This window comes from Saccopteryx leptura, chromosome 9 (assembly GCF_036850995.1).
Source record: "Saccopteryx leptura isolate mSacLep1 chromosome 9, mSacLep1_pri_phased_curated, whole genome shotgun sequence".
Lineage (NCBI taxonomy): Eukaryota > Metazoa > Chordata > Mammalia > Chiroptera > Emballonuridae > Saccopteryx > Saccopteryx leptura.
Window position 1 is genome coordinate 70855273 of NC_089511.1, and position 24471 is coordinate 70879743.

Sequence of the window (24471 nt, forward strand, 5' to 3'; positions counted from 1 at the left end):
ATTAGTTTGGGAAGTAGCACGGATTGCTCATCCGATCCGTGCAGCCGCGGCTAGTGTGTCAAGTTACAGAGGCGCCGGAATCGGCCCCAGCGCTCCTCGGCGGCAGCCACGACCCACCTCTGCCCATGGGGCCCTCTGCGTGCGCCCCTCTGCTCCCGGACTGAAACTGGCTCGCCCGGGAGACGCGAGACATCAAGAAGCGCCGACAGGGGCAGAAACAACCCGAGGACTCTGCAGATACTTGAAGGGAAAGACGCGGCGGAGAGGAGTGCCGACCAGATTCTCCGAGCTTTCCTGGACTTGGAACGTTCTTCGAAGTAACTTTTTCTCACCTGGGCGGACCCCGACTACCACTGGTGTGTTTTCTCGGCTTTCCCCCTCCTGCTGCTTATTTTTCCATCTTCTTTGCCGGGAGCAAAGGAAAGGGACATTTTCCAGCGACAACAAGCCCTTTCCCGCGGCCCCTCAGCTTGGATCGAGCCTTTTGGGGCAGCGGCTTTCGCCTTTATTTATTCTATTTATTTATTTATTGGTTTTCAAGACGCGAGGGGATGGTAGCAGAGCGCGCCCGCAAAGCGGCAGCCGCGGGTGCCCGGGGCCCCGGGGAGCTGGGCGCTCCCGGGACTGTGGCGCTGGCGGTGGCGCAGACGGAGCGCTGCGCTCGGCTGCCGAGCCCGGGTTCGTGCGGGCTGCTGGCGCTGGCCCTGTGCTCGCTGGCCCTCAGCCTGCTCGCCCACTTTCGGACCGCGGAGCTGCAGGCCCGGGTTCTACGCCTGGAAGCGGAGTGCGGGGAACAGCAAATGGAGACGTCTATTTTGGGACGAGTCAACCAACTGCTGGATGAGGTCTGTGCTCTTTGTTGCTGGCTTTTATCCCTCCCCGCGGCGCCCCCTCGCGCAGCCTCCAAACTCTCCACCAGCCGCTGCCCGTGGGAGCTTCTATCCGCGCTGCGCGGTGCGCCCCGGGATTCGCATGAATTGTCTGAGGGAGGAGTTGGGGCGGGGACGGCTGCTGCACTGCCTGGGACCCCGAGGACCCGAGCGACTTCCACCGGACCCCTCAATCCCGCCTCTGGCAGGTGCCCTCTGCTTCTGAGGCCGGGAGCGCCCTGAGCGCGCAGGGCAGGTGGAGGACGGCACAGTGCGCAGAGACGCTCGGAGGTGGCCAAGCTCCACTTCTCCCATCGGGCACCTCCGCCAGGGGGTTGTGAGAGCCACCCAGTGCCCACGCGGAGGAACGTGTGACCCGTGGTCCGGGGCCGAGTCTCGGGTCCCCCACGGCCCTCCCCATCTATCCCTCGAGGATCGAAGATCGGTAGAGCCTTTTATTGCCAACGTTGGTTTTGGAAGATAAGTGAGGGAGTGAGTAGAGTCATCAAGGGGCTGAGGGGGTGAGAGGGGGCAGTTCTTGCAGCTGGTGGTGTCCTGGTCCCTGCCCACTGCCCCAGACCAATGGGACCCAGATGTGAGTGTCCCTGGCTCTGCATACTCTCTTGTTCCTAAGCTGGGTTTATTTCCTGCCCTCTGGAATGGTGGTCCCCCAACGTTTTGTGTCTGTGTTTTTCTGGGAAAAGGATACTGAGTTTTCTTCCATTCCCAAAATGTTCTGGAACCCAAGTGGTTTAAAAGCCATTAGTATCTCTTTGCCATGACAATCTTGGGAGCACATAAAAAGAGCCACCAACCCTAGGAAGGAGGGACATGCAGTCTTACGGGTGCCATCAGAGAAAAGGCTGGGCAGTGACAACAAGAGGCCTGGCAACTTATGGGAGTCTGGGCAGCGCAGGGTATCCAGGGCCCAGACGAAGAGAAGGACACACGGGTGAGGGCTGTAGCAGTCTGAGAAGAGCTCCTGGCAGAGGCTGGCCATGGAGGGAGGGTTTCCACAGAAAAAACTGAGAGGGCCTCTTAGTAAGAAGTGGTGTGGAATAGTGAAGGAACGGGTGAACTATCAGGCAGGCCTCAGTTTTATTACCACTCTGCTGCTCAGAAGCTGTGCAACCTGGGGCAAATACCCTAACCTCTCTGAGCTTACAAAAATGGTGGTGATGATGGCTAGCATTAGAGCCCAGCTCGAACTGTAGGCCATTCTGGAATGTAGACATTCTGGAATGATGCACCAGTTTTCTATAGCCAGGTGCCTCTCAGGTGCCCTTACCAGGCAGAAGCTGGTACCTGCCAAAGCAGTTCTCAAAGTGGTCAAAGAGAGATAAGCCATGTGGCCAAAGCAGAAAGGGTGGTCACAGGGCAAGTTCACTGCTGCTAATGGCTCACTCATGACTGTGGCTGTCAGCTCATTCCCATGCTCTGCCAGGCACTTGGGAATTCAGAGGGTTCTGTCAGGCTGCTACTGTCCCCTGAACTGGGAGGTAGGGGTTAGGGGGAGGGCTCTAAGCTCAGCAATGCAAGCAGGCAGCCTTTGTAGGCTGGCTGAGAGTGCACATAGGACTGGCTATGCAGTGGAGAGGGTATGAGGGCAGCTAGGGCTCTCCCAGTACCTCTGGGGTGCTAGTTGCTGAGGGTCAAGCATGAGACCTTGGGAGTTTCACTCAGTTCCTCTCACCCTTCCTGCCCCTCCTGTTGGCCAGGACATGCCCCGGCCCTTTCCCAGATCCTTGCTTCCTCTGTCTAAGACTTAGCCATGCCAAGTCATCTGCTCTCAGGGTCTCGGGGCTGACAGTATTGTCTGACATGCTGATACTGCCTCTCACAACTGCAGTTTAGTGTTTGCCCATTGACTTCTAGACTTCTCATCTGCAGATCTTCTGAACCAAACCCATTTCACTAAGGCCCAGAGAGGGGCAGTAGGTTATTCAGCGTCACATGGTGAGACCCAGGACTAGAATCCTGACCCTGCTGCTTCCAGTGCTTTTTCCACAATGTCCTGCCACCTTTGTCTATTCTCTTTCAATAATTCCGCAAATGTTTCTTGAGAGCCAGCTGTGGGTCAGGCGGCGTGGACACACTTCTGCCTCCTAAATGTAGAGGCCAATAGGACACAAAGAAGAAGGCGGGCAGTGACCGTATTGTGTGGAAAGGGTTACGAGAATGGAAGCAGAGGAGGCCTGGGGAATGGATTAACATGCCACATACCTGATGGTGCTGGCTTCCTGGGAAATTGATTTTCAAGCAAAGTCTTAAAGGGTAAATAAGAGTTTTTCAGGCAAAGTGGATGAGTGTGGGGGCCTTGTTCTTAGGAGCAAAAGAAACAGCTTCTGGAGGCTGAAAGTCAGAGGGGAGGTTTGCCTTGGGGAACTGGAGAAAGTCCACGACCCTGGAGGGCTGGGAGGTTGCAGTGGTAGAGGGTATGGCTGGAGAGAGACAGGCGGCTTAGGTCAAGAGGGGCCTTAGAGACAACTTAGACCAGTGAGAGCAGTGGGGAGCCACAGAAGGGTCTGGAGGGGGGCAGTAATGACCCTAGAACGGGAACTTAAGGCAGAGCAGGGAGGCCAAACAAGAGGATATTGCAACCAGAGGGGACTGTGACCCAGATTAGGGTTGCGCATGGGGTCAGAGAGGAGTGAATGGCAACAGTGGCTGCAGTGGTGGGACCTGAGGTCAGTAGCAAAGGGCATTGGGACCAGAGGGAGAGAGCTGTCCTGTGGAGAGCAGGGTTGGGTGGCCTAGTCTGTGTGGATGGCCCTAAGGGACATCTCTTGGGTAGGGCCTCCAGTCCAGGGGCTTATGAAGGGCACTCTAGAGGCCATCCTGTCTAATATGGTGGCCACTAGTCACATATGACTTACTATATTTACATTAATTAAAATGAAATAAACTTTAAAATTTAGTTTTTCAGTCACACTAGCCACATCTTAGTAAGTGCTCAGCAGACACCTGTCATGAGTAGACAGCACATACGGAGCACACCCACCAGTGCAGAAGGTTCTAAGGGACAGAGCTGTGTCCGGAGCACGATGCTTCCGGGCCAGCAAAGGTGTCCCCAGAGCACCTGGAGCCCTTCCTCCACCCCAGTGCCTTCCTTTCTGAGGTGTTCTTCCAGGTTGGAGCAACTGGCAAAGGTGAAGAAAGAGTGAGGCAGAGAAGGGAAAACTGGAACCGGTAGAAACCCCTGGGAAAAAAGAAAAGGCGGAGAAGAGAGAAGGACATGGTTGGTTAAAGGATGAGCCCATGAAATGGATGCGTGGAGGGTTCCTGCTCTCAAGGGGCACACAGACACCCTGTGAATATTGGCACCTAGACCCAGGATTCCAGAGGGGCTTTGCCGCCCCCTGAGCATTCAATCCCTCCTCTGTAGATCCAGGCCCTGTCTCCCTCTTGGGGATGCTGTGACACTCTTAGGCAATGGCAGATGGAAGAATGCCCTTAAAGGTGCCACCACCAGCGGCCATGCTCAGGACCACAGGAATGCTTGCAGAGGGCTCCCAGGGACCTGGGGCAGGCCACCAGTCCGGAAGCAGGTGGGCCCGGGCCACTCCCTGCAGGATGGACGAAGGGCATTGAGCAGGGCACCTGTGAGGCACACAGCCTACACAGTGGCTTAGCGGCAGGCGTCTAGGGGCACCTTCACACCACCCACGCCGCACTGGGCACAGACCACATCTCTGAGGCAGGAGGCAGAGGGGGCTGAGGGGAAGGCCGAGGGGTCCCAGGAGGAGAGAAGCCTAGACTGAGGCGTACCAAAGGCAGGTGTGAGCAGAAGGGCCGAGCCTGGAGGGGAGGGTCAGAGCTGGGAGAGGAGGACGGGGCGGGGGCCCCGCTCATGGGGAGCTGGGAGTGTGGCTTTCATACCTCGGGTCCCAGCTCTCCCCCCATCATCAACTCTCTCCTGGTCTGAGACCTTAATGAGCACTCCAGCTGCAGTTACTTGATGTGCTTGCTGTGAAGAGAGAAACTGGAATGTCCCAAATGGAGGAAATCAGATGTCACCTATGGCTGGGCAGAGGGTATGCAGTGAAAGAGGAGGGAGTGGAATTTAAAATAGCCAAACCCATTTGTAGGCCAAGGGGGGCCGGGGGTGTCAGCAGCAACCTTCAAGGTCAATATTGAGGGACCCCAGGAAGACTCCCTTGTCCCTAAATATAATAAGAACAACCATGTAATAAGAATGTCTCACATTTATAGGGTGTGTACAGGGGCCCTTTATTGGGTCCTTTCCAGAGAAGCATGTAGGGGAGCGATCAAAGCAGCGGCTGAGACTGGGGCTCTGAATGGAGTCCCCTAGGATTGAAATGCTGGGATGAGGGCGGGAGCAGGCTCTTAAAGGGGAAGTATGTGTATGACACAGTGAGGGGTGTGGCCTATGTAGTGTCCTATGGAGATCACAGCTGCCTCACCCAGTAAATGAACAGACCTTAGATCCAGGTGGCCTCATATGCAGCACAGACTCTACTACGTCAGTCCTAAAACCCCTCCTCCTTTCATCAGTAAATGAACAGACCTTAGATCCAGGTGGCCTCATATGCAGCACAGACTACTATTATATGTCAGTCCTAAAACCCCTCCTCCTTTCATCAGTAAATGAACAGACCTTAGATCCAGGTGGCCTCATACGCAGCACAGACTCTACTACGTCAGTCCTAAAACCCCTCCTCCTTTCATGTTGTGAGCAAATGACTAGTCTTGTGGGGTGTTAACAGAGGGAAGGTCCTCAGAGCCCCTCTGGTCTAGTGCCCTCACCCAGCAGATGAGAAAACGGGTTTGAAGGCTGCTAACCAGATATCAGAGAAGCCAGGGATAGGCTCCCGGCTCCTGCATACATCTCTCCTCCTTTTCAAATGATAGTTAATCGGCTGAGCAGTGGCAAAGACCTGGTACCTGTGTGCTCCGCTCTGGGTTCCCTGGCCCTCAGCAGACATTGTTAATCAATTGTAGTATAACTCCCCATTGAATTTATACTGCCTCAATCTTTTGCAATACTTTTTCAGGAAGCTACCACTAACTAGTGAGTCGGTGTTCACGATAAAGAACTATTTCATGACTCTAATTAAGATTTTTTAAAATACAGGGCAATATTTACTGTAGATAAAGCTAGGGAGAGTTTCCAAAGTTTTACAGCTTGTCTAATGGCCTTAGAATTAGCAGGTAGCTGCAAGCCAGACTGAGGACCTCATTAAGTAGCCAATCCTCATGGGAAGGTGGTGGGAAAAAGTTAAAGCAGCTGAAACAAAATGCCATCTGTATTAAGCACAGTTTCACAAGGTGACACTCTCAGAAAGATGCCCTTTTCCCTTATTCTAGACTTGCCCCAGTGCCATCTGTAAAGCCTTCCTGAGCCACTCCAACCCAAACGGCTCTCCCTGCTCGGACTTCCTGCAGGTCTTCTAGCCATGCCAAACATTTAGCGCAGAGAAGGAAGATAGATAAAACATGGCATGTGCTGACTTCTCTTATCCCAGAACCACAGCAGCCATGACTAATCGCTCAGCACTCCCAGTGAACCTAGATAGTCCTCAGAATCCTTCGCAACACAGTGCAGCAGGCTGCTGCTCCCGGCCTGCGAGTCAAAGGCCGAGATGAAATCTATTTGCTGTCCATGGCTCAGCCCAGATTGTGCAGTGTGCTCTCCTCTCTGCTGCCTTTAAATACCCGGTTTCTTCATTTGATCGCGTGCAATCTGATGGCAGCCTGAGGCTCACTAGTCTTGGAGTCCCTGACTAGCCAGGGACTTTGCATGTAATGAGCAGCCTTCACCAATTAGCTGCTGGGTTGAAGGTCCCCCTGCAGGAGGCTAGTGAAGCCACCTCAGTCAGCTGTCCTCCCCTCACCCACACCCTCAAACCCAGCTGTTCGCTCAGCATTTGCTGGGGGGATGGTGCCCTGGGGATGGGTGTTTTGTGGCCACCAGCACAGGGTGAGATGATTAACTCCTAAGTCAGGGCTGCACCCTGGTGCTGGCTAAGAGAGAGGAAATGGCTAGATAGGTTGTTTCCACCTAGACAGAGCAGCTGTTCCACCCACCCCTGCCGTCTCCCACTTTTGAGGTTCAGTACCTTCGCCTCACCTGCCCAGGCTGCCTGGCATGTTTTGGTTGGTGCAGAGCAGTGAAGTGGGCAAAACCACACATCTATCTGCTACTAACTAGTCGTGTGACCTGAGCCTCCGTGTCTTGATCTGAAAAAAACTAGGGATAACAACATCTTCCTCCCAGGGTGGTTGCAGGATTAAATGAAATCATTCTATTAATAGCAACATTACTACCTCCCTCGTCATCGGAGGAGATAAGACCGGCTGTACCATATTCACCTTTATTAATAGCTAATATTTACTGAGCACTGTTTAAAGAGCTTTACATCTATTAATTAACTTAATTCTCACAATAATCCTGTGAAATGGTTATATTTTTACTATTTCCTTTTTACAGAAAAGGAAATGGAGGCCCAGAGAAGTTAAGTAATTTTCTCAAGGTCACACAGCTAGTAAATAGCAGAGCCAAGCCTTGAACTCAGGAAGTCACCCCAGAGCTGGCGTTCTGAGCCACTAGTATATACCACCAATATAAGGTACCAATATCCTACTAAGTCAGCTAAGGCAGGTCACATCGGCCAAGGGCTGGGACTTGTTTGGTTCAGTTTGGTTCTACAGAGGTGGCATTTACTGAACTGACTTGGCATCAGGCCCACAATGCCATCTTTGTTGTAAAAATGACATTGGGGATGCCATTTGTTGTATCAAGCCTTGGTTTCTAGGATAACTGAGCTTCCCAGGAGGAAAGGGTTGGTTCTTGTCTCTTGGACATTGAACTGTCCCCTAAGAAGCTTAGCGCCGAATCTGGGTCCACTGCGTGGCACAGCGTAGTGACTACGCCGTAGTCCTTCGGGCCGCAGTTTCTGTAGAGCCCCATTCCAAGTTCTGTTTTATCACCCTGCCCTGGCTTTATTTTTCCCTCTCACCTCCTGTTGCCTCACTGTATAATGGGCATCTGTCTGTCTATGCAGCTGCCTGAATGTCCCCTTTTGTAACACGATAGGGTTAAAAGGTCTATAGTAACTAAACTTTTTTATTCTTTCCTCCTTCTCATATATAATATATATATATACCCTCAAAGGCCTGCTCTGATCCAGTAACAGGCTGACTACATAGTGGAAGATTTAAAGAACACCAGGTTGCCCTGGCTGGATAGCTTGGTGGATTGGAGCATCGTCCTGAAGTGCAGAGGTTATCAGTTTGATCCCCGGTCAGGGCACGTACAGGATCAGATTGATGTTCCTGTCTCTCTCTTGCTTTCTCCCTTTCTCTCACAAAAAAAATCAATAAAATTAAAAAAATTTTTCTTTAAGATAAAGTCTTTAAAAAAAAAAAAAAAAAGGACACCAGTTGACCCATTTCCCAAAATCTTGATGTGAATCCCTGGGGGGAAGGTCTAGGAAGAGGGTGTTGTACAAGTTGCATGGCTGGCAGACCCTTATACCGAGGAGAGAGCTTCTCCATGCCCCATGCCTGGAATATCCTGTCTAATTGACCCCAACCCCTCTCTTGGGTCCCAAACAATGCTTGAGGGGCTGATGGTAACAGTAATGAGAGTCACAATGAGATCAGTAAAAGTCCTACTGTACATTGTACAGTTTGAAAGTCTGAGAGGTGTAAAGATGGGTAAGCAATACGTTCTTTTGGGTGGAGGTTGGTTTTGATTTTTTGTTTGTTTTTGTTTTTTTGTTTTTAAATCAACTGAAGGCTTGCCATCTCGAAGAAAGGAAGTTTGAGGAGAAGCCTTAGGAATTCTCCCACACCTTCTGCATGGATTCTTCTCTCCCAGAAGCAGCTTGCTGAGTCCTCAATAAGTAAAGGAAGTCAGCAGGTTCCTCTGAGGGAAACTGAGGCTAGGTCTGGAGAGGGGCTGGTGAGCTGGGCAGGTGCTGTGTTCTGCTCTCCAGGTGTCATCTGGGCTGCCTGCAGATGCCAGCAGCAGCTCCACACAGACAATCCCACTCTCCCAGCCGTGGGCAGCACGCTCAGGGTGGTGGCCTCCCTGAAGAAAACTCCCCGTGACCAAGGGGCAGGATGAGGCTGCTGGCGGCAGGGGCTCCTCTGGACTTTCAAAGGGCAAGGGCAAGCCCAGCACATAGGGGCGGAACTGCCTGCCTGAGGCTGGGCATGGCCTTCCAGGGGGACACTGGGCCCCTGTCTCCTTCCTGGAGGCTACTGAGGGCTTTCCGGAAACTCTCCATGGCTAGAGTCCACACGGGCTGGGCCTGGCCGCCTCTTCGGCACCCTTTCCTCTGCTCTGCACCCTGCCCCAGCCTCGCTGGTCTCCGTGCACCTGCACTGCGGCCTGGCCTCTCCCTGCTCGGGCCCTTCCTGCTGTGCTGCGCAGGCCCTCCTGTCCTCCTCACTCTCCTGCCTATTCTGTAAGCAACAGGGCTGCCTTCCTGCCCCCGGGCTGGGATTCTGCCAACCAGGGAGCTTTTTACCTGCAGTCACCTGTTCGTTACACTGTACATGCTTCTGAAGGTGCCTCTTAAGACATCACTTGAGGTTTTCTGCATTGGGTCATGCTCTGACCAGGTGGCCTATAGGGAAGGACATGAAGGATGATCTCTGGGCACAAGGATGCAGAAAGGGGGCTGGTTAAAGGAGCATTAATTGGGGCTTTTCCAAGGACAGCCTCAGTGCACTTGCCTGTGCTGGAACTTGAGGTTTCCTGGGCATAATGGGAGACTTGGTGACATGGGAGGTCAAAGGGTGGTCATACAGCCTCCAGTCACACCCCACTCCATAGAACCAGAGCGCTGGAAGGAAGAGAGCTATGCTCTATACCAGGAATCTCCCACAACATTTCTGGGTCTCTAACTTACACACCCTATGTGAAGGGGAGCTCACTATCTTACACAGGTGACCATTCCATGATTGCACAGCTCTGGCTGTAATGTCCTGTGTATTCTTCATCTCATCAGAGCTCTGGACCCACCTCTATACCTACTATCCCAACCCTCCAACACATCTTGAAAGTAACTCAAACTCAACCTGTCTAAACTGAGCAGGAAGTTGGGCCCTCCCCAGCACACCCTCACTCAGGAATGCACCGGCTTCCTGCTGCAGACCCTGCTGATTGCAACTTCTCATCTCCTGCAAATCCGTCCTCTTCTCTCCATCACTGCCTGCCTCGCACACCTGAGCTGCCCTGGCTCTCCTTGACCATGGCAAGAGCCTCCTAACCTGTCTGCACTTAGTCACTCTGCCTACCTCCTCTTTTATCATCCACACAGCAACCCAGGTGAGCTTTTAAAAACTCAACACAATCACCACATTTCCCTGGTTGCAACTCTTCAATGACATCCTGTTGCTCTCAGGCCAGAGACGACATTTCTGAATGTAGTCCAAGAGGCCAGCAGGGCCCGGCCCTGGCCCTCCTGACCAGCCGCATGACTCACGTCCCCTCCCTGTGGAGTCCAGCCACACGGCCGTACACTGTCCTAGCTGAGAGCACAGACTAGAGCCATATTGCTGGGTTCAGATCCAGCTCTGCTAATCACTGGCTGTATAGCATTGGGCCAGTTGTTTAACCTCTCAGGACTTTGAGCTGTTCCTCTGTAAAATGGGGGTGATGATAGAAGGACCTTCTTCTTATGAGTGTTGTTTTCAGGATTAAACAACTTAAAACAAATGCTTTGAGCAGGGCCTGGCATTCCAGTAATAGAACTGTGATTTTGTGATATTTCAATCTCCTAAAAAGAACCAAGCCTCTCCTCCCCACCCCGGGTCACAGGTGGAGGAAATTGGGCTCTGAGATAGGTTTCCTGGTTCAAATCCTGCCTCTGCCCTTGGCTGTGTGCCATCAATGCGAGTTAACTCCTTGCCCTCTGTCTCGGTTTCCTCATTCATGGCTGGGTTGTTATCCGTGCTGAATAAATTAATATATGCAAGATCCTACCTGGTTCATAAGAAACACATTGCTGTATCAGTTCTCGGCCCTTTCCTTGTACCTGGGTCCCTCACCTGGTTCATTGCTGCTCATCTTCCATCCCAGACCACCTGTCACATCCAAGGACGAGCCAGCCTAGTCCATGCCATGGGACAGGCTGTCAGCACCCTGCCCTCCAGCCCTAGCTCTGATGACAGTGGTTGCTTCATGTCGATGTGCATGATTTTAGACTCTTATGTGTCCTGCCCGGAGAGTACGCTCCGTGAGGGCAGTCCAAGTGTCTGCTTTGCTCTGACATGTGTTCCCAGCATCTTGCCCGGCTCTGGCGCTTATACGTGCTCAGTACCCATTTGTGGAAGGGAGAGAAGGAACGAAGGGGCACCTGACGTTCATCCCAGCACTCTCATCCCAGCCCCTCCACACTCTGCTGTAGGGGACCCATGCATCATCCTGTGCCCAGCCCAGAGATGACCTCAGACCCCCTGGAACTCTGGGAGTCCTGGGCCCAGTGCTAACCCTGCTCCCACTCACATCCACATAGCTCTACAGCCCAGTTCTTTGACTCCGCTGAGGTAGTAGCAGGGCTTTAGGTTAGCTGGACAAAAGGAGTTCCTCCCATGAAGGCTGGAAAATTCACAGGGGTGCATACCTCCTTCCCCCGATGTTTTCTAATTCACAGAGTTTGGTGCCACAACAGTCTGTGGTTCTGGTAAAGCAGGGAGGTAGAGGCATCCGGAGGACTCTCAGGCCCCTGGTTTTTGGCCCTGGGAGCCTGTGATCAGATGCCAAGTCCATTGCACAAAGAGAGCTGTGGAGGGAGGAGAAGAAATTTCCTAAAATACCCACCCTCACGTCACCCCTCCAGGGCTCCAGCACACAGCCCCTCTCCCCCACCCCAAGCAGAGTCCAGTTCTGGTGGGTGTGGGATGAGTGTCTAGATTTCCTCCGCTTTGATTTTACCCTGCTGAGCTCCCTGCGCCCTGGGGCATGCAGCCGCACAGGGGCCTGCTGCCTTGACAAGCTGGGTCTGTGGGCCACCACCGCCTGCGGTCCCTGGGGCTGGGCCCACAGAGCTAGCACTGTGCAGCCTGGGTCCTGCCTCTGTGCCTTTGCTCTTCACCGGCATGTCCTCTCACCCCCATCTCTTTCTACCCAAATTCTGTCACAGCCCAGCCCAAGCTCATGTTCTCCTGAGACCACAAGGATAGGCTCTAGGGGACAGACCTCAAAGTAAGTAATTTGGTTCAAGTGTGGATCAGAGGCACCAGACCGGGCCCTGCCCTCAAAGGCTGGCTCAGTCTCCAGCGGGATGCTGGCCCAGTAACAGTGCTGGCTCAGGGTGATGAAAAGGGCTCTAGCAGGTGAGATCAAGTGCCCACTCCACGCCAAGCATTGTAATCAGACACTGACACAGGGGCCAGAGCTTTGCCCAGTGTGGTCATTTCAATGGGCACTCCTTTCAACTGCTAGTTCTCAGGGTCAAAAGAAGGGCCTGCAGGTAGGAGCCCCACTCACCTCCCCTTTAGCAGGCAGAGGGAGTCTGAGTTTCCGCAGAGGGGAGGGGCATGGCAGGAAACTTGGCCGTGCGTCCACATGCCTGCAGCAGTGCACGAGGCAGAACCAGCCTCACCCCGCCAAATGTGAGGAGGCAGGCCTGGCACCAGCTCAAGAAAGAAGTGGCCTTCACCTGGCCACTAAGAAAACAAGCTGGCACAGCAGGTGTTCACCTTTCTTTACATCTAGACACCTCCTTTTTTTCCTGACCTCATTTTATTTTATCCCTGTAACTGCCCGGGGTAGGCCAGCAGATAACTAATATCATCCCCAGTTTACAGATGAGGAAACTGAGGTTCAGAGAGGTTCTCTCTCTTGCTTAATACACAGTGAGTGGGAGCGCTGGGCTGGCTCCTGAGGTCCGGGCACTCCCAAATGTAGCTCAGGGACAGGTCAACCTGCTCAGCCCTCGTGAGGTGGGCGCTTCAGCAGAGCTTGGGGTCATCTGTGCTCACCCAAGGTAGGGTCCTATAGCCGCCTCCAGGGCCAGGTGGGTTCTACCAGGAATCATACATACATAAAAAATAATCATTAAGTGACGTTTCCACCTAAAGCACTTAGCACAATGCCTGGTATATACTGCTCAATATGTGTAGCTATTGTTACTGATATCAGCTCATTTAGTAATTTCACATGGTAAGTGCCTCAGGGTTTCAAGTGCTCCCCAGCAGCACTTTTGCACATTCCCCCCGGGGCGGAAGTGCCAGGCTCAAGGTCATGACTGTGGAGTGCAGAATTCACCTGGCCTCTGCCTTTGGACTCCCAGTCCCCACACCACAACCTGGACCCACCCACCTGTGACGGAGGCCTAGGTTGAAGCTGAGCCTTTTGAGAGCCCAGGGCTGAGCGTGGGGAGGGAGTGGCCCCTAAACCCAAGGCCAAGCTGTAACTGCATTCTTTGGGGAGAGTGAGTGGCCGCTTGGCATTTTCCCTTTGATACTGATACAGGCATCTTAATAGCTGAGATGATCAGGCGGGTGATGTTTCAGCTGTGGGCACACGGGCATTCCAGGAGGCCCTGGCTGCCCATAGAGGCAAAGCAGGAAGGCTTCTCTGTCCAGGACGGCCCATCCCAGGGCCTCGAAAAGTTACCCACCTGCCCCTAAGCCTCAGCCTGGGGATTTCTTTCCAGCAGTCTCAAACTCAAACTCAGGTGCCCGAGGGCGCCAGGGTGGTAACCTGAGTAGGTGAAGCTGGCCAGGGCAAGGGCATTGTGGTGCCCGGACAGCACACACCCACCTGAAAGGGGTGGTCATCATTCAGTGCTGCCGTTGTTACCATGGCCCAGTGTTGCCAGTCCTCCTGTCGATGACGTTGGAAATCTAGACCTTTACGTGAAACTTTCTGTTTTATAAACAACTAATATTTATTGAGCATTTACAATATACCAGGCCATGTTCTAGGACAGGGGTTGGGAAACTTTTTGGCTGAGAGAGCCATGAACGCCACATATTTTAAAATGTAATTCCGTGACAGCCATACAACGACCCATGTACGTTACACATTATCCAATAAAAATTTGGTGTTGTCCCGGAGGACAGCTGTGATTGGCTCCAGCCACCCACAACCATGAACATGAGCGGTAGGAAATGAATGGATTGTAATACATGAGAATGTTTTATATTTTTAAGGTTATTATTTTTTTTTATTAAAGATTTGTCTGCGTGCCAGATGCAGCCATCAAAAGAGCTACATCTGGCTCGCAAGCCATAGATTCCCGACCCCTGATCTAGGCACTTGGAGATATAACAGTAAATACAACAGACCAAATATCCATGTTCTTGTGGAACTTATTTTCTAGTGTGGGGGGGGCGACATTAAGCAAGATAATTAAGGCAACAACAATAACATCTTAAGAAGAAAATAAGACAGGGAAGGAGGATAGTAAGAATATTGCAGGGCACCGGGGACAAGGAAGGCCATATTGAGAATGAGCCATGTGGTTAGAAGGAGAACATCCCAGGCAGAGAAGGCAGCTAGTGCAAAGGCCCTGAGGTAGGAGGAAGCCTGGCACGTGCAGGCCCATCAAGAGGTCTGCGAGGTCGTCCTGGCTGCCATAGTGAGTGGTCTGTGGGGCAGGGGCAGAGGTAAGGGACTCATCAGAAGATTATCACAGCCATCAGGCCAGAGGTGATAGGCTTGGACCTGGGAGTACTGGGGGGACTGGTGAGAAGGGGCCAGACCCTGAATTTGTCTGGAAAGTACACAACAGAAGTTGCTGAATGAGTGAGTGTGGAGTGAGAGAGGAGGCATCAGTAACAATGTCAAGGTTTTGGACTGGGAGATCACAGTTGCCATTCCCTGTGATGAGGGAAGAACAGACCTGGGGCTCAGGGAGAGAGGGTGAGGAGCTCCGCCTTACCAGGATAATTTGGGGATGTCTATCAATGGAGATGTCAGGCAGGCAGCTGAAAGGGAGGTGAGACTGGGCCGTGTGGCTCTTCAACACTGCAAAGTCAAGTGGGCAGGAAGGAAGCAGCACAGGACACTGTGAAGGAACCCGGAGTGGTTAGGAGGGGAGCCTGCAGCGGTGTCCTGGGGCCGAGGAGAGAAGTGTGTCAAAGAGAAGGAGCAGCGAGCAAACGCAGGGGCTGGCTGAGATGAGGCGGGGACTGCCCTCTGGGCTTGGCTACGGGAGGTCATGGGGGGCTACATGGAGAAGCTCTTGGGGGGAGGGAAGGGAAGAGATAGTAGGAGAGGTTCAGGAGAGAGCAGGAGGATACACTCTCCATCCGGGAGTTTTTCTTAAAAAAACAGCTTTGTCAAGAGAGGGTTTTTCTTTTCTTTTTTTATGATGGGAAGAACAATAGCATGCTTGCGTAATGATTTACATCAGGAGTGGAGAGAGGACAGCTCAATCCCACTCAAAGCCTGTTCTTATAAATATACTTTTTATGGGAGCACAACCATGCTTATTTTGTTCTGAGCTATCGCTGCTTTTCGCCTACACAATAGAGTTGAGTGGTTGTGACAGACATTGTATGGCTCCCAAGGCTTGAAATATTTACTAGCTGGCCCTCACAGGAAGCATTTGCTGACGACTGCTGTAAGTGGCCCAGTCCAAGGGAGGAAATGGCTGACACAGGTGGGAGGGAGACTTGCTGCCAAGATGCCCCAGGCAGACTGGAGAGGGAAGACCTGGTGAGCAGGTAGAGGGTTGGCCTTCAACTGAGAGCACAGATGGGCATGAAAGAGGACAGAAGGGACAGTGTGCCAGCACAGACGCAATGGGTGGGTATGCATGGTGGCGGGAGCCTGTGGAAGGCTTCTTCTGGCTGTTTCTGTTTTCTCAAGTTCATTAGGTGACAGTGACATTGAGGTCATGGTTTTGGGGTTGGGGAGGAAAGTTGTGAGAACTATTAGAGCAGAAAGATGGAGGAACTTGCGGGGCCTTCCTCTGAGATAATGGTCACGTCCTGAAGTGAAGCCAGCCAGCCAAGTCACGTGCTTTCTCCGGCTCCGTTTTGCTGCATGGGTACCAGCATGGGTACCAGCATGGGCACCAGCATGGGTAGGTGGAAGTGTTCAGTCTGCTCGGCCTGTGGCTGAGCCAGGAGAACGTGCTGATGGGAGAGGGGGTCCTGGCAGCCGGCTTGTAGCCAGAACGGTGATTCCAATCACTGAGCACAGAATTGGAGCTGGGTGAGGAGGGACATGGAACCAGGTGGGCAAGGGACAGTGAGAGGTGGGGCCACCGCAGAGAACAGGTCCCCCGGCTGGAAGGAGACGTTGCTGCGGTGTTGGGAGTGAACCACCGCAGAGAACAGGTCCCCCGGCTGGAAGGAGACGTTGCTGAGGTGTTGGGAGTGAACCACCGCAGAGAACAGGTCCCCCGGCTGGAAGGAGACGTTGCTGCGGTGTTGGGAGTGAACCACCGCAGAGAACAGGTCCCCCGGCTGGAAGGAGACGTTGCTGAGGTGTTGGGAGTGAACCACCGCAGAGAACAGGTCCCCCGGCTGGAAGGAGACGTTGCTGCGGTGTTGGGAGTGAACCACCGCAGAGAACAGGTCCCCCGGCTGGAAGGAGACGTTGCTGCGGTGTTGGGAGTGAACCACCGCAGAGAACAGGTCCCCCGGCTGGAAGGAGACGTTGCTGAGGTGTTGGGAGTGAACCACCGCAGAGAACAGGTCCCCCGGCTGGAAGGAGACGTTGCTGCGGTGTTGGGAGTGAACCACCGCAGAGAACAGGTCCCCCGGCTGGAAGGAGACGTTGCTGAGGTGTTGGGAGTGAACCACCGCACAGGACAGGTCCCCCGGCTGGAAGGAGACGTTGCTGAGGTGTTGGGAGTGAACCACCGCAGAGAACAGGTCCCCCGGCTGGAAGGAGACGTTGCTGAGGTGTTGGGAGTGAACCACCGCAGAGAACAGGTCCCCCGGCTGGAAGGAGACGTTGCTGCGGTGTTGGGAGTGAACCACCGCAGAGAACAGGTCCCCCGGCTGGAAGGAGACGTTGCTGCGGTGTTGGGAGTGAGCCACCGCAGAGAACAGGTCCCCCGGCTGGAAGGAGACGTTGCTGCGGTGTTGGGAGTGAACCACCGCAGAGAACAGGTCCCCCGGCTGGAAGGAGACGTTGCTGCGGTGTTGGGAGTGAACCACCGCAGAGAACAGGTCCCCCGGCTGGAAGGAGACGTTGCTGCGGTGTTGGGAGTGAGCGGCAGAGCAGGGTCAGGGGGTGGGTGAAACCCAGGCCCTGGAAGGGGTGATGTTGGGAGTCAATACTTCCAGAAATAAACACTGGGCAGGCCAGGAAAACACACCCACACCCTGAACTTGGTCAGTTTTCCATCTCTGGGTCAGATGTCTCCTTCCCCTCTGAATGGGTACCCCTAGGTCCCGGATCCACCTTTCTACCCCAGGCCCCCCTCTCTGGAGCTCGGGAACCAATGTGCCCCTGCCCGCCTGGACTCCTCCACACAGACAGCCCTCAAACTCAGCTTGTCCCCAGGCAAACCTGTCATCTTCCCAGAAGCCTTTTGCCCCTGTCCTGTCCCCAAAGCGGTATCTGGGCTACCCATAGCAGAGCCTGGTCCCTACCCTCTCTCCCGCAAGTTCGTCCGTGCCCCGCCCACTCTTCTTCCTGTACCTCCTTCCCTGTCTCCTCTCCCTCCTGCTGCCGCACCATACACAGACCACCGTTGTCTCTCCATTGGGTTGACGACTGTGACAGCCTCCAGAGAGGGGTCTCAGCCTCCAGCCTTCTGTCCCAGTCTTCATCTCCGGGGCCCAACCTGTGTTTGGCATCTTGCTGTTGTTGAATGAGTGACAACCCGAATGGTGCAACCTGTAGCCAGAATGTTGCAAACTCAGCGGGCCTTGGCTTGATAGTCACTGAATGGCTTTGTCACTTAACAGACTTCTGTCACATACCTACTGTATATGAGGAACAGCCACAAATAAGTCTCTTAACCTTTCCACCCAAGGTGATTGGTGGGAAGGGGACTAGATAGGTACATTCCCTGATGGAAAGTGGCATTAGTGAACTGGGCTCAGAGCTGGGCATCCTGGGATCTGTCACCAGACTTTGTCTCAGGAGGTCACCTCTTTGCCCAGTGGCCATTCTGTGCCCACTTGCAGCCTAGCCTCAACACCCGCTCACAACATTTGTGTGCCAGTCTCCCATTCTGAGTGAGGGGCTCCCCTATGGGGCCTTCCTCTCTTCCTCGCCTGCCTGTCTTCTGCTTTGACCCTCTGCCTGCAGAATCCTCACCCTGTCTGTCACTGTGTTCCCTCTCCTGGGGTCATTTGTACACAACCTTTCTCCAGCAGGATGGAGTGGACTTTACATCAAAAAGCCTGAGTTCTTGTCCCTGATCTACCACATACTGGCTGTGTGACCTTCAACAAATCACTCAGCCTCTCTGAGCCTCAATTTCCTTAAGTAAAAAAATGAGTTCATTGTTAAATGTACCTTGGAATTAATAGATTGGAAAAATAGATGTGGTTCTCTGTATAAAAGTACCCAGCTCAATGCCAGTACAGATTGGGGTTTAGCAGATATTAGTTTGATGTGAATCAACATGAAGTTTTCTTGAGAACAGAAGTCACTGTCCCTGCCCCAGATTCTAACAGGAGCCCAGAGCTACTAGGAAACAAAGAGCGGTGAGCTGGGAAAAGTAGATCATTGAGCCCATGAGTGTGCAGTGCAAGAAGGCCACAACTGGTGTATCAGCTCCTGCAACTGGGGTTAGTTTCTTTAAGAGCACTCTGAAGACATCAGATCATGAGATTGCCTAGATGGCACCTCTCTGTCTGTTTCTTATTACCCAGATGTCCAGTGGCCAGTCTTTGATTCAGGAGCAGTCCTCCTGCCAGCCCCCAAGTGGCTCCTCTCCCCCAACCTGCCCCCCCCCCCCCCCGCCATCCACAGACGATTTTCAGGGCTTGACCATTAGGTCTCCCAGTGACTCCTCTCCTCTGTTTCCTTGTGCAGAAATGGAAGCTCCACTCTCGGAGGCGCCGGGAGGCCCCAAAGATGTCTCCAGGATGTCACTGCCCACCAGGTAAGGAGCCCAGTGAACAGGTGGCTGGGACGGGGACACACACTAGAGGCCACTCTGTGGTTGTGCTCTGGCCATACCCTGCTCAGGGAATCACTTTTCATTGGAAAGGTGGGAAATGACAATATCTGTGACATTTTCATCTACTCATTGGTTGGCCTACCCACCCCATATCCATCATTTATTTATTCAAGCATTCATTCATTCAGAAACTCTTCTATGGGCCTTCACTATACACCCCAGGTTGTGAAACTAGACAAGATAATGGGCATGGCTAGGTTTTGCCAATTCTAAAGTGTTATACAGCATTGAAGAGAGGATAAGCCCAAGAGGGCAGGGACCAGGCTCATCATCATGGTCACTACTGTGTCTCCAGCTCTGGACACATAGCAAGTGTATAAAAGTGTTTGTTAATGGAATGAATGAATTGCCTCATTATTGTAAAACTTTCCTGCCCTTGCTAGGTGGCTTGGGTGCTTTGTGTTGTATGGTATCTAGACTACCTGTCCAAACGTCCCCTTGCATATGAGCTCAAGGTTGGAAGGTGATGTGGTTTAACAAAGTTAACCAGTCCAATCTGGATTCAGATTCTATTTTTGCCATTGACTAGCCCTGTGTGGGCAGATCACCTCCAAGTGTACCTTTTCCAGCGTTATTTCCTCTGTATCTCATGACCTGCTCCTCAGTGGGTCTGCTCATCTGGTCACAACTATATACTGAGTGCCTGCTCTCTGCTAGGCACCATGCTGCATGTTGGGCTCAATTTCATTGTTCACAGTTAATAATAACGATAAATCAGTCAATGTGGACTTCTCTAGATTGCTGACCGTTATTAAGGCATAAGAATGACAGGTGAGCAAGTTTACTTGTTTCCATGGTAACTGAAATATATAGTACTTTTAGGGGAATAAGAAAGGAAGCTCCAGAAAAGGGTTGGGGAGAAAATAATCAAGTAATTGCAGAGGGTTTTGCCCTGCTTTGGACCTCTGCCAGCTCAGAGTGTGGTCCCTTGATACCCATCGTGGGCACAGGTAGCATTGGCAAGACACTGGGCTCTCTGGCAGGCCTTCCATGGACATAGGCGTCACAGGGCCCTAGTAACTCTCAACCATGGTACCCAAGCCAGGGAAGAGAGGCCAACAGATGCTGAGCATATGGGAAACGAAGAGACTGCGTTTATTGGAGCATGAGTGGGCTAAGGTGGGAGTCACAGTTCAGGGGGGCTGCTGTGGGAGATGGTGACATCATGATGGGATTCAGCTGGCCCAGTTGGAAGAGGGTCGTCCGGGTTAATTAAAAGGGTATACAGAAGCCCTGAGAAGCTTCCTCCCTTTCTTGGGGCCCAGGAGATTGAGCCCTGGGATCTGGGAAAGCATTTGAGAGAAAAATGCCAAGATTAATGAGATGAGATGAAGGAAAGGGTGGGGTGCCAGGGCTGGGCAGAGCAACTGTAGGCAGCATTAGTCTGCATTTCAAATAATAATGGCTGTGGTCTCCATAACTCTGGTCAATTGCAGTTGGTTTCTTTACTCAAAGTACAGAATGCTGGTGAAGGGCAGGAGATTTGGAGCCATGGAAGGCAGGGGTTTGACATTCAGCTGTGTGACCTTCAGAGAATTCTTTAACTTCTCTCTGCCTTAGTTGCCTCATGTGAAAAATGAGGATAAAACCCCTCTTGCTGGTATATGATGATGATTCAGTGAGATAATTGTGGGAAGTACTTACCACCTTTCCTGATTCCTAGTAAGCAATTATCCCCCCCCCCCAATTCCTCTTGCACTTTAAAGATGCTCAGAAATCTGACTTTGAGTGATGGGCACACGATGCAATCAACAGTTCAAATGCTATAGAGATGTTTACCTGAAACCTATATACTCTTATTGATCAATGTCACCCCATTAAATTTAATTTCAAAATTTTAAAAATGTCAAAAAAAATGCTTACAAATCCTCAACAAGCACTGTGTCCTGATGCAACGTAGGCTGTACATCTGTGGCAAGACAGAGGCTCACCCTTCTCTCTTTCCTGCCTGATTGGGCTTCACATTCCCTGCCCACCATCGAAATGGGTGCCCAACCAATTGGTGTCAATTTTGTGCTTGGGAGAGTCTGGCTCTGGGGTCCTGGGAGGCTGGGTGCTGGGAAAGATGTGGCAGGAAGGGGGACGAAAGAGTGCTTCATCTCTCCCTGCCTTCTGGGAGTCTGTGTGGGACCTAGGGATCCTGGATGGGGAGGAGACAGACGTGAGGCAGTGTGAGCAGCTCAGAGATAGCAGGGGAGAGGGACACATCGGGGTGAAGGGACGAGTGGGGAAAAGGAGGGCTTGATGTAGGTCCTCTGTGGCAGGGATCACCAGCAGGCTCTGAGTCGGCCAGGCTTCAGGGAGGGGTGTTCAGTGTGTTAGGGAGTTCCCCAGAGGGCAGTGTATAGGTCAGAGCCAGGGAGTTAACGCCAAGAGAATTAAAAGAGAAGATCCCAAATTGAGGCAAAAGAGGAAGGAGACTGGGATGCTTTCCCAGCTTTTTGGAGTTAGTGGAGAAGGACTGGGAGGGCAGAGACTGTTCCGACAATGGAACTACAGAGTAAATGCATCTGCTAAAATGGACTAGGTCCTGCAGTGTCCCTGGGCCTGCCCACGCTGTACACCTGAGGCTTCTCGCCCCACGGTAAAGTTATCTCCTTCACACTGAAGCCTGCAGGCCATGTGGCTGCCAACCTGTTATGAGTAATAGCAGTTATTGCCACTGCCCCTAATTGAGTACCTACTATGTGCTGGGCATAGTGTTGAGCACTTCACAGTGATGGGTGACCTTCTCCGAACAGGCAGAGTAGACTCCGACATTCTGAAGTGTTTGCAAATCTCCAAACTCGTGAGTAAAACACCACACTCACTCTTATACCTAAATCATTTCAGAGTTTACAAACCACTTGCAGCTCCCGATACTTACAGAAAGACTTAGACAATTGTAAGTGCCACATACAGAGTCAAAGCATTAATCCCTTTTGTCTTGCCAGCATCTCATATTGGGCCCCGTACACAGAAGGTGCTCAAGGAATGTTCTATAACTGATCGCTCCTGGGTGATGGGATTCTTTCTTGTGTTCTTCATCTTCCCTCCGGTTTGTTTCTGACACCTCCCCCACTTCAAGACTAGTCTAAATTTTGCCTGATACTGAAGTCACAGCTGTTGGGACACAGCAAAGAAACATACAGTCTTCCTGCCCACTGTGGTTGTTGAGCTTGGACTCCAGAGCCCCAAACCCGTGCCTGCCCCCAGTGTGGTTCTGAGGCCGCTGGGCTGAGGTGGGAGTCCTGTGGTGGGTGTGTTCTTCCTTGTGGCAGCCTTGGGTCCTGGGCAGCATCCAAAGAGCTTGGGACACATAATCGTGGGCAGGGCAGAAAACCCACCTCCTTCCCTTCCTACCCTGACCTTGCCAGCATCCTCCCAGGATCCTCCCTGTCCCAAAATAGCCACGTACTGGCTGAAATTTGGCTGTATCCTGCTTCTGGGCTGCATGCGCTCTTTGTCAGGGGAGTGATGGGCTGTAGTCTGGTGCAGGATGCCAAAGGTTGGGCCTCCATTAGGAGGGTCCTGGTGGCCAGAAGTTCAGAGGAAGAAGTGTGGGCCGTTCACAAAGCCTGTGGCCTGGTGGGACAGGAGCAGGGTGTTGGGAACAGAGACACAGACCGTGAGACTTCCTAGGCCACTTGAAAAGAACACAAAGATCAGGGAAGCTCTCCCAGTCTCTTTTTCTGTTCTTAGGAACAAATGAAGAGCAGGACAATATAGGCTCCAGTCAGCAAGGAAACAGCTACTTCAGGGCTGCCGCACTGGGGCTGGGTGGGTCCAGCAGTGTGAGAGATGGGACATGGTTGTGCACACGGCGGGAGCCAGGACCCACTGAGCTGCTGGAGCAAATTTCTCCACGGTCTTGGCATCATCTTCGTAGGGGAAGGCTAGATCAGAGTCATGCACTGAGCGCCAGGCCAAGAGGCTGGACTGCAGGAGTGGGACATAGGTGGTCCGTCCAGGTGTGTGCATGAGTACTGTAGCCAGCTCTGGTACAGAGGGTGGGTGAGGGGAGACAAGTGGCCTTCAGCCAGGTTAGTGGGAGGGCTTCCAATAAGGGAGAAGGGAGGCGTCTTCCTTGGCAGGCTAGAGGACAGTGGTCCAGGACAGGAGGGTGGCCCTGCCATTGTCATCAGGTGGCTTCCCCTCTGGGCTCCTGTCTTCTGCCTCATTCTCAGCATCCCGCTGGTCAGCACGAGAAAAGAGGAGGCCCCGGAGAGTACGTGTCCAAGCCCTCAAGAGCAAAACTAGAAGAAAAACAACCTGACACATCACTTCTGCTCGTTTCCAATTGGCCAGCGCTGAGTCACATGGTTACACAGACACAAGGCAGGCCACGCAGTGTTTCTTGCTGGGTGGGAAGTGGGAGAGCAGAGACCTAGGAACAACTAACAGTCTGCAGAGAGAGCATTCCAGGTTGAGGCACTAGCACGGACAGAGGCTCTGAGAGTGAGCAAAGGGTAGGTCTCCTTGAGAATGGCGAGCAGCTGAAGGGACCTGGAGCACCAAAGCCGTGATGGGAAATAAGGGTGGGAGATGACGGCCAACAGCCAGGCTGAGGAGTCCGGCTCAGCTCTCTCCGTTCAAAGGAAGGCACGGGGTTTTCACCCTGGGAGTGATGGATTGGTAATGGCGCCCTGGACGGCTGTGCCGAGTCTGATTCTGAGGCTGCATCCAAGGGTAGCAGAAGATATGGCAACCACTTACTGATGTCTGCGTGGATTCCTAGTGGTCGGCAGCAAAGCCTCTGGCTTTGTCAGCCCACAGGAGGTGACGTTGCGCCAGAGGAGGTTCAGGGAGGAGGGATGGGACCAGATCCAGTCTGTAGTCTAGAGCTATCACTAGCAGCGATGTGGACAATGGCTTGGAGAGAGAAAGCCCCGTGCAGCAACAGAAGTCTGAGATTCTATGAGAAGGGCTCTGTTTTCCCATGTGTTTCTATTTATGTTCCTATTGCACTGCCTCTTGGGGCTTGCTTATTTTTCATAGATGGTGAGAGCTGGTGTCCACACATCCCGAAGCCCTTTCTTTGTCCAGCCTTGCCCTGGGGCCCTGGCATCAGTTTTTGCCCCCCACACTCATTGCATTTACATGGACAGGGCCTATGGCCAGAGTTTCTGTCCCCACCTGGGCCCCTCTCTCATCCCCTGGGCTGCAGCGGAGCAGACCCACAGCCCCCCTTCTTTGTGGTTCTCCTTATTTCAGACTCAGCTAGCCCAGAAAGGAGAGAATTCAGAACAAAGTATCCCTTGGTGCCATTAATAAAGACAGGGATTGCAGAGCTGATGGTTGTTTTAGGGAGAACATGTAAACTAAAGAAATACTGTTTTCAGGTGCCTGAGAAATTCTGCATGCAAATAATCATGGGGTACTTCTGAGTCATTCCTGGCTATTCCTTGAACTGCTTCCCTGAGGGCAGCCTCGGAAGAGACCCTCTTTCTCAGTTCAGAATCTCCCTGGTTTGCTCCAGCCAGAGGGATGGGCTTTCACATACTGCGTCAGCTCCACCCCCCTCCCATCCCCACTGCCTCTTC

At 52.7% G+C, this 24471-nt stretch overlaps 1 protein-coding gene across 1 annotated transcript; it reads left to right on the forward strand.

Moving 5' to 3' along the window:
* Window positions 1–23770, forward strand: LOC136381517 (collagen alpha-1(XIII) chain-like). The gene is made up of 4 exons (XM_066350230.1): window positions 1–845; window positions 18802–18871; window positions 22631–22708; window positions 23667–23770. Exons 1-4 carry the CDS (start codon window positions 552–554, stop codon window positions 23768–23770), a joined length of 546 nt encoding a protein of 181 aa, XP_066206327.1. The 5' UTR covers window positions 1–551.
* Window positions 23771–24471: the final 701 nt, after the last annotated feature.

What these genes read in the sequence shown, in the direction of transcription:
- LOC136381517 (XM_066350230.1), top strand. Translation starts at nt 552, where the DNA reads ATGGTAGCAGAGCGCGCCCGCAAAGCGGCAGCCGCGGGTGCCCGGGGC. An exon ending in AGGATGTCACTGCCCACCAG is followed by an intron (nt 18,872 to 22,630) that starts GTAAGGAGCCCA and finishes TTCTGTTCTTAG; the next exon opens with GAACAAATGAAGAGCAGGAC. An exon ending in GGCTGCCGCACTGGGGCTGG is followed by an intron (nt 22,709 to 23,666) that starts GTGGGTCCAGCA and finishes GTGGATTCCTAG; the next exon opens with TGGTCGGCAGCAAAGCCTCT.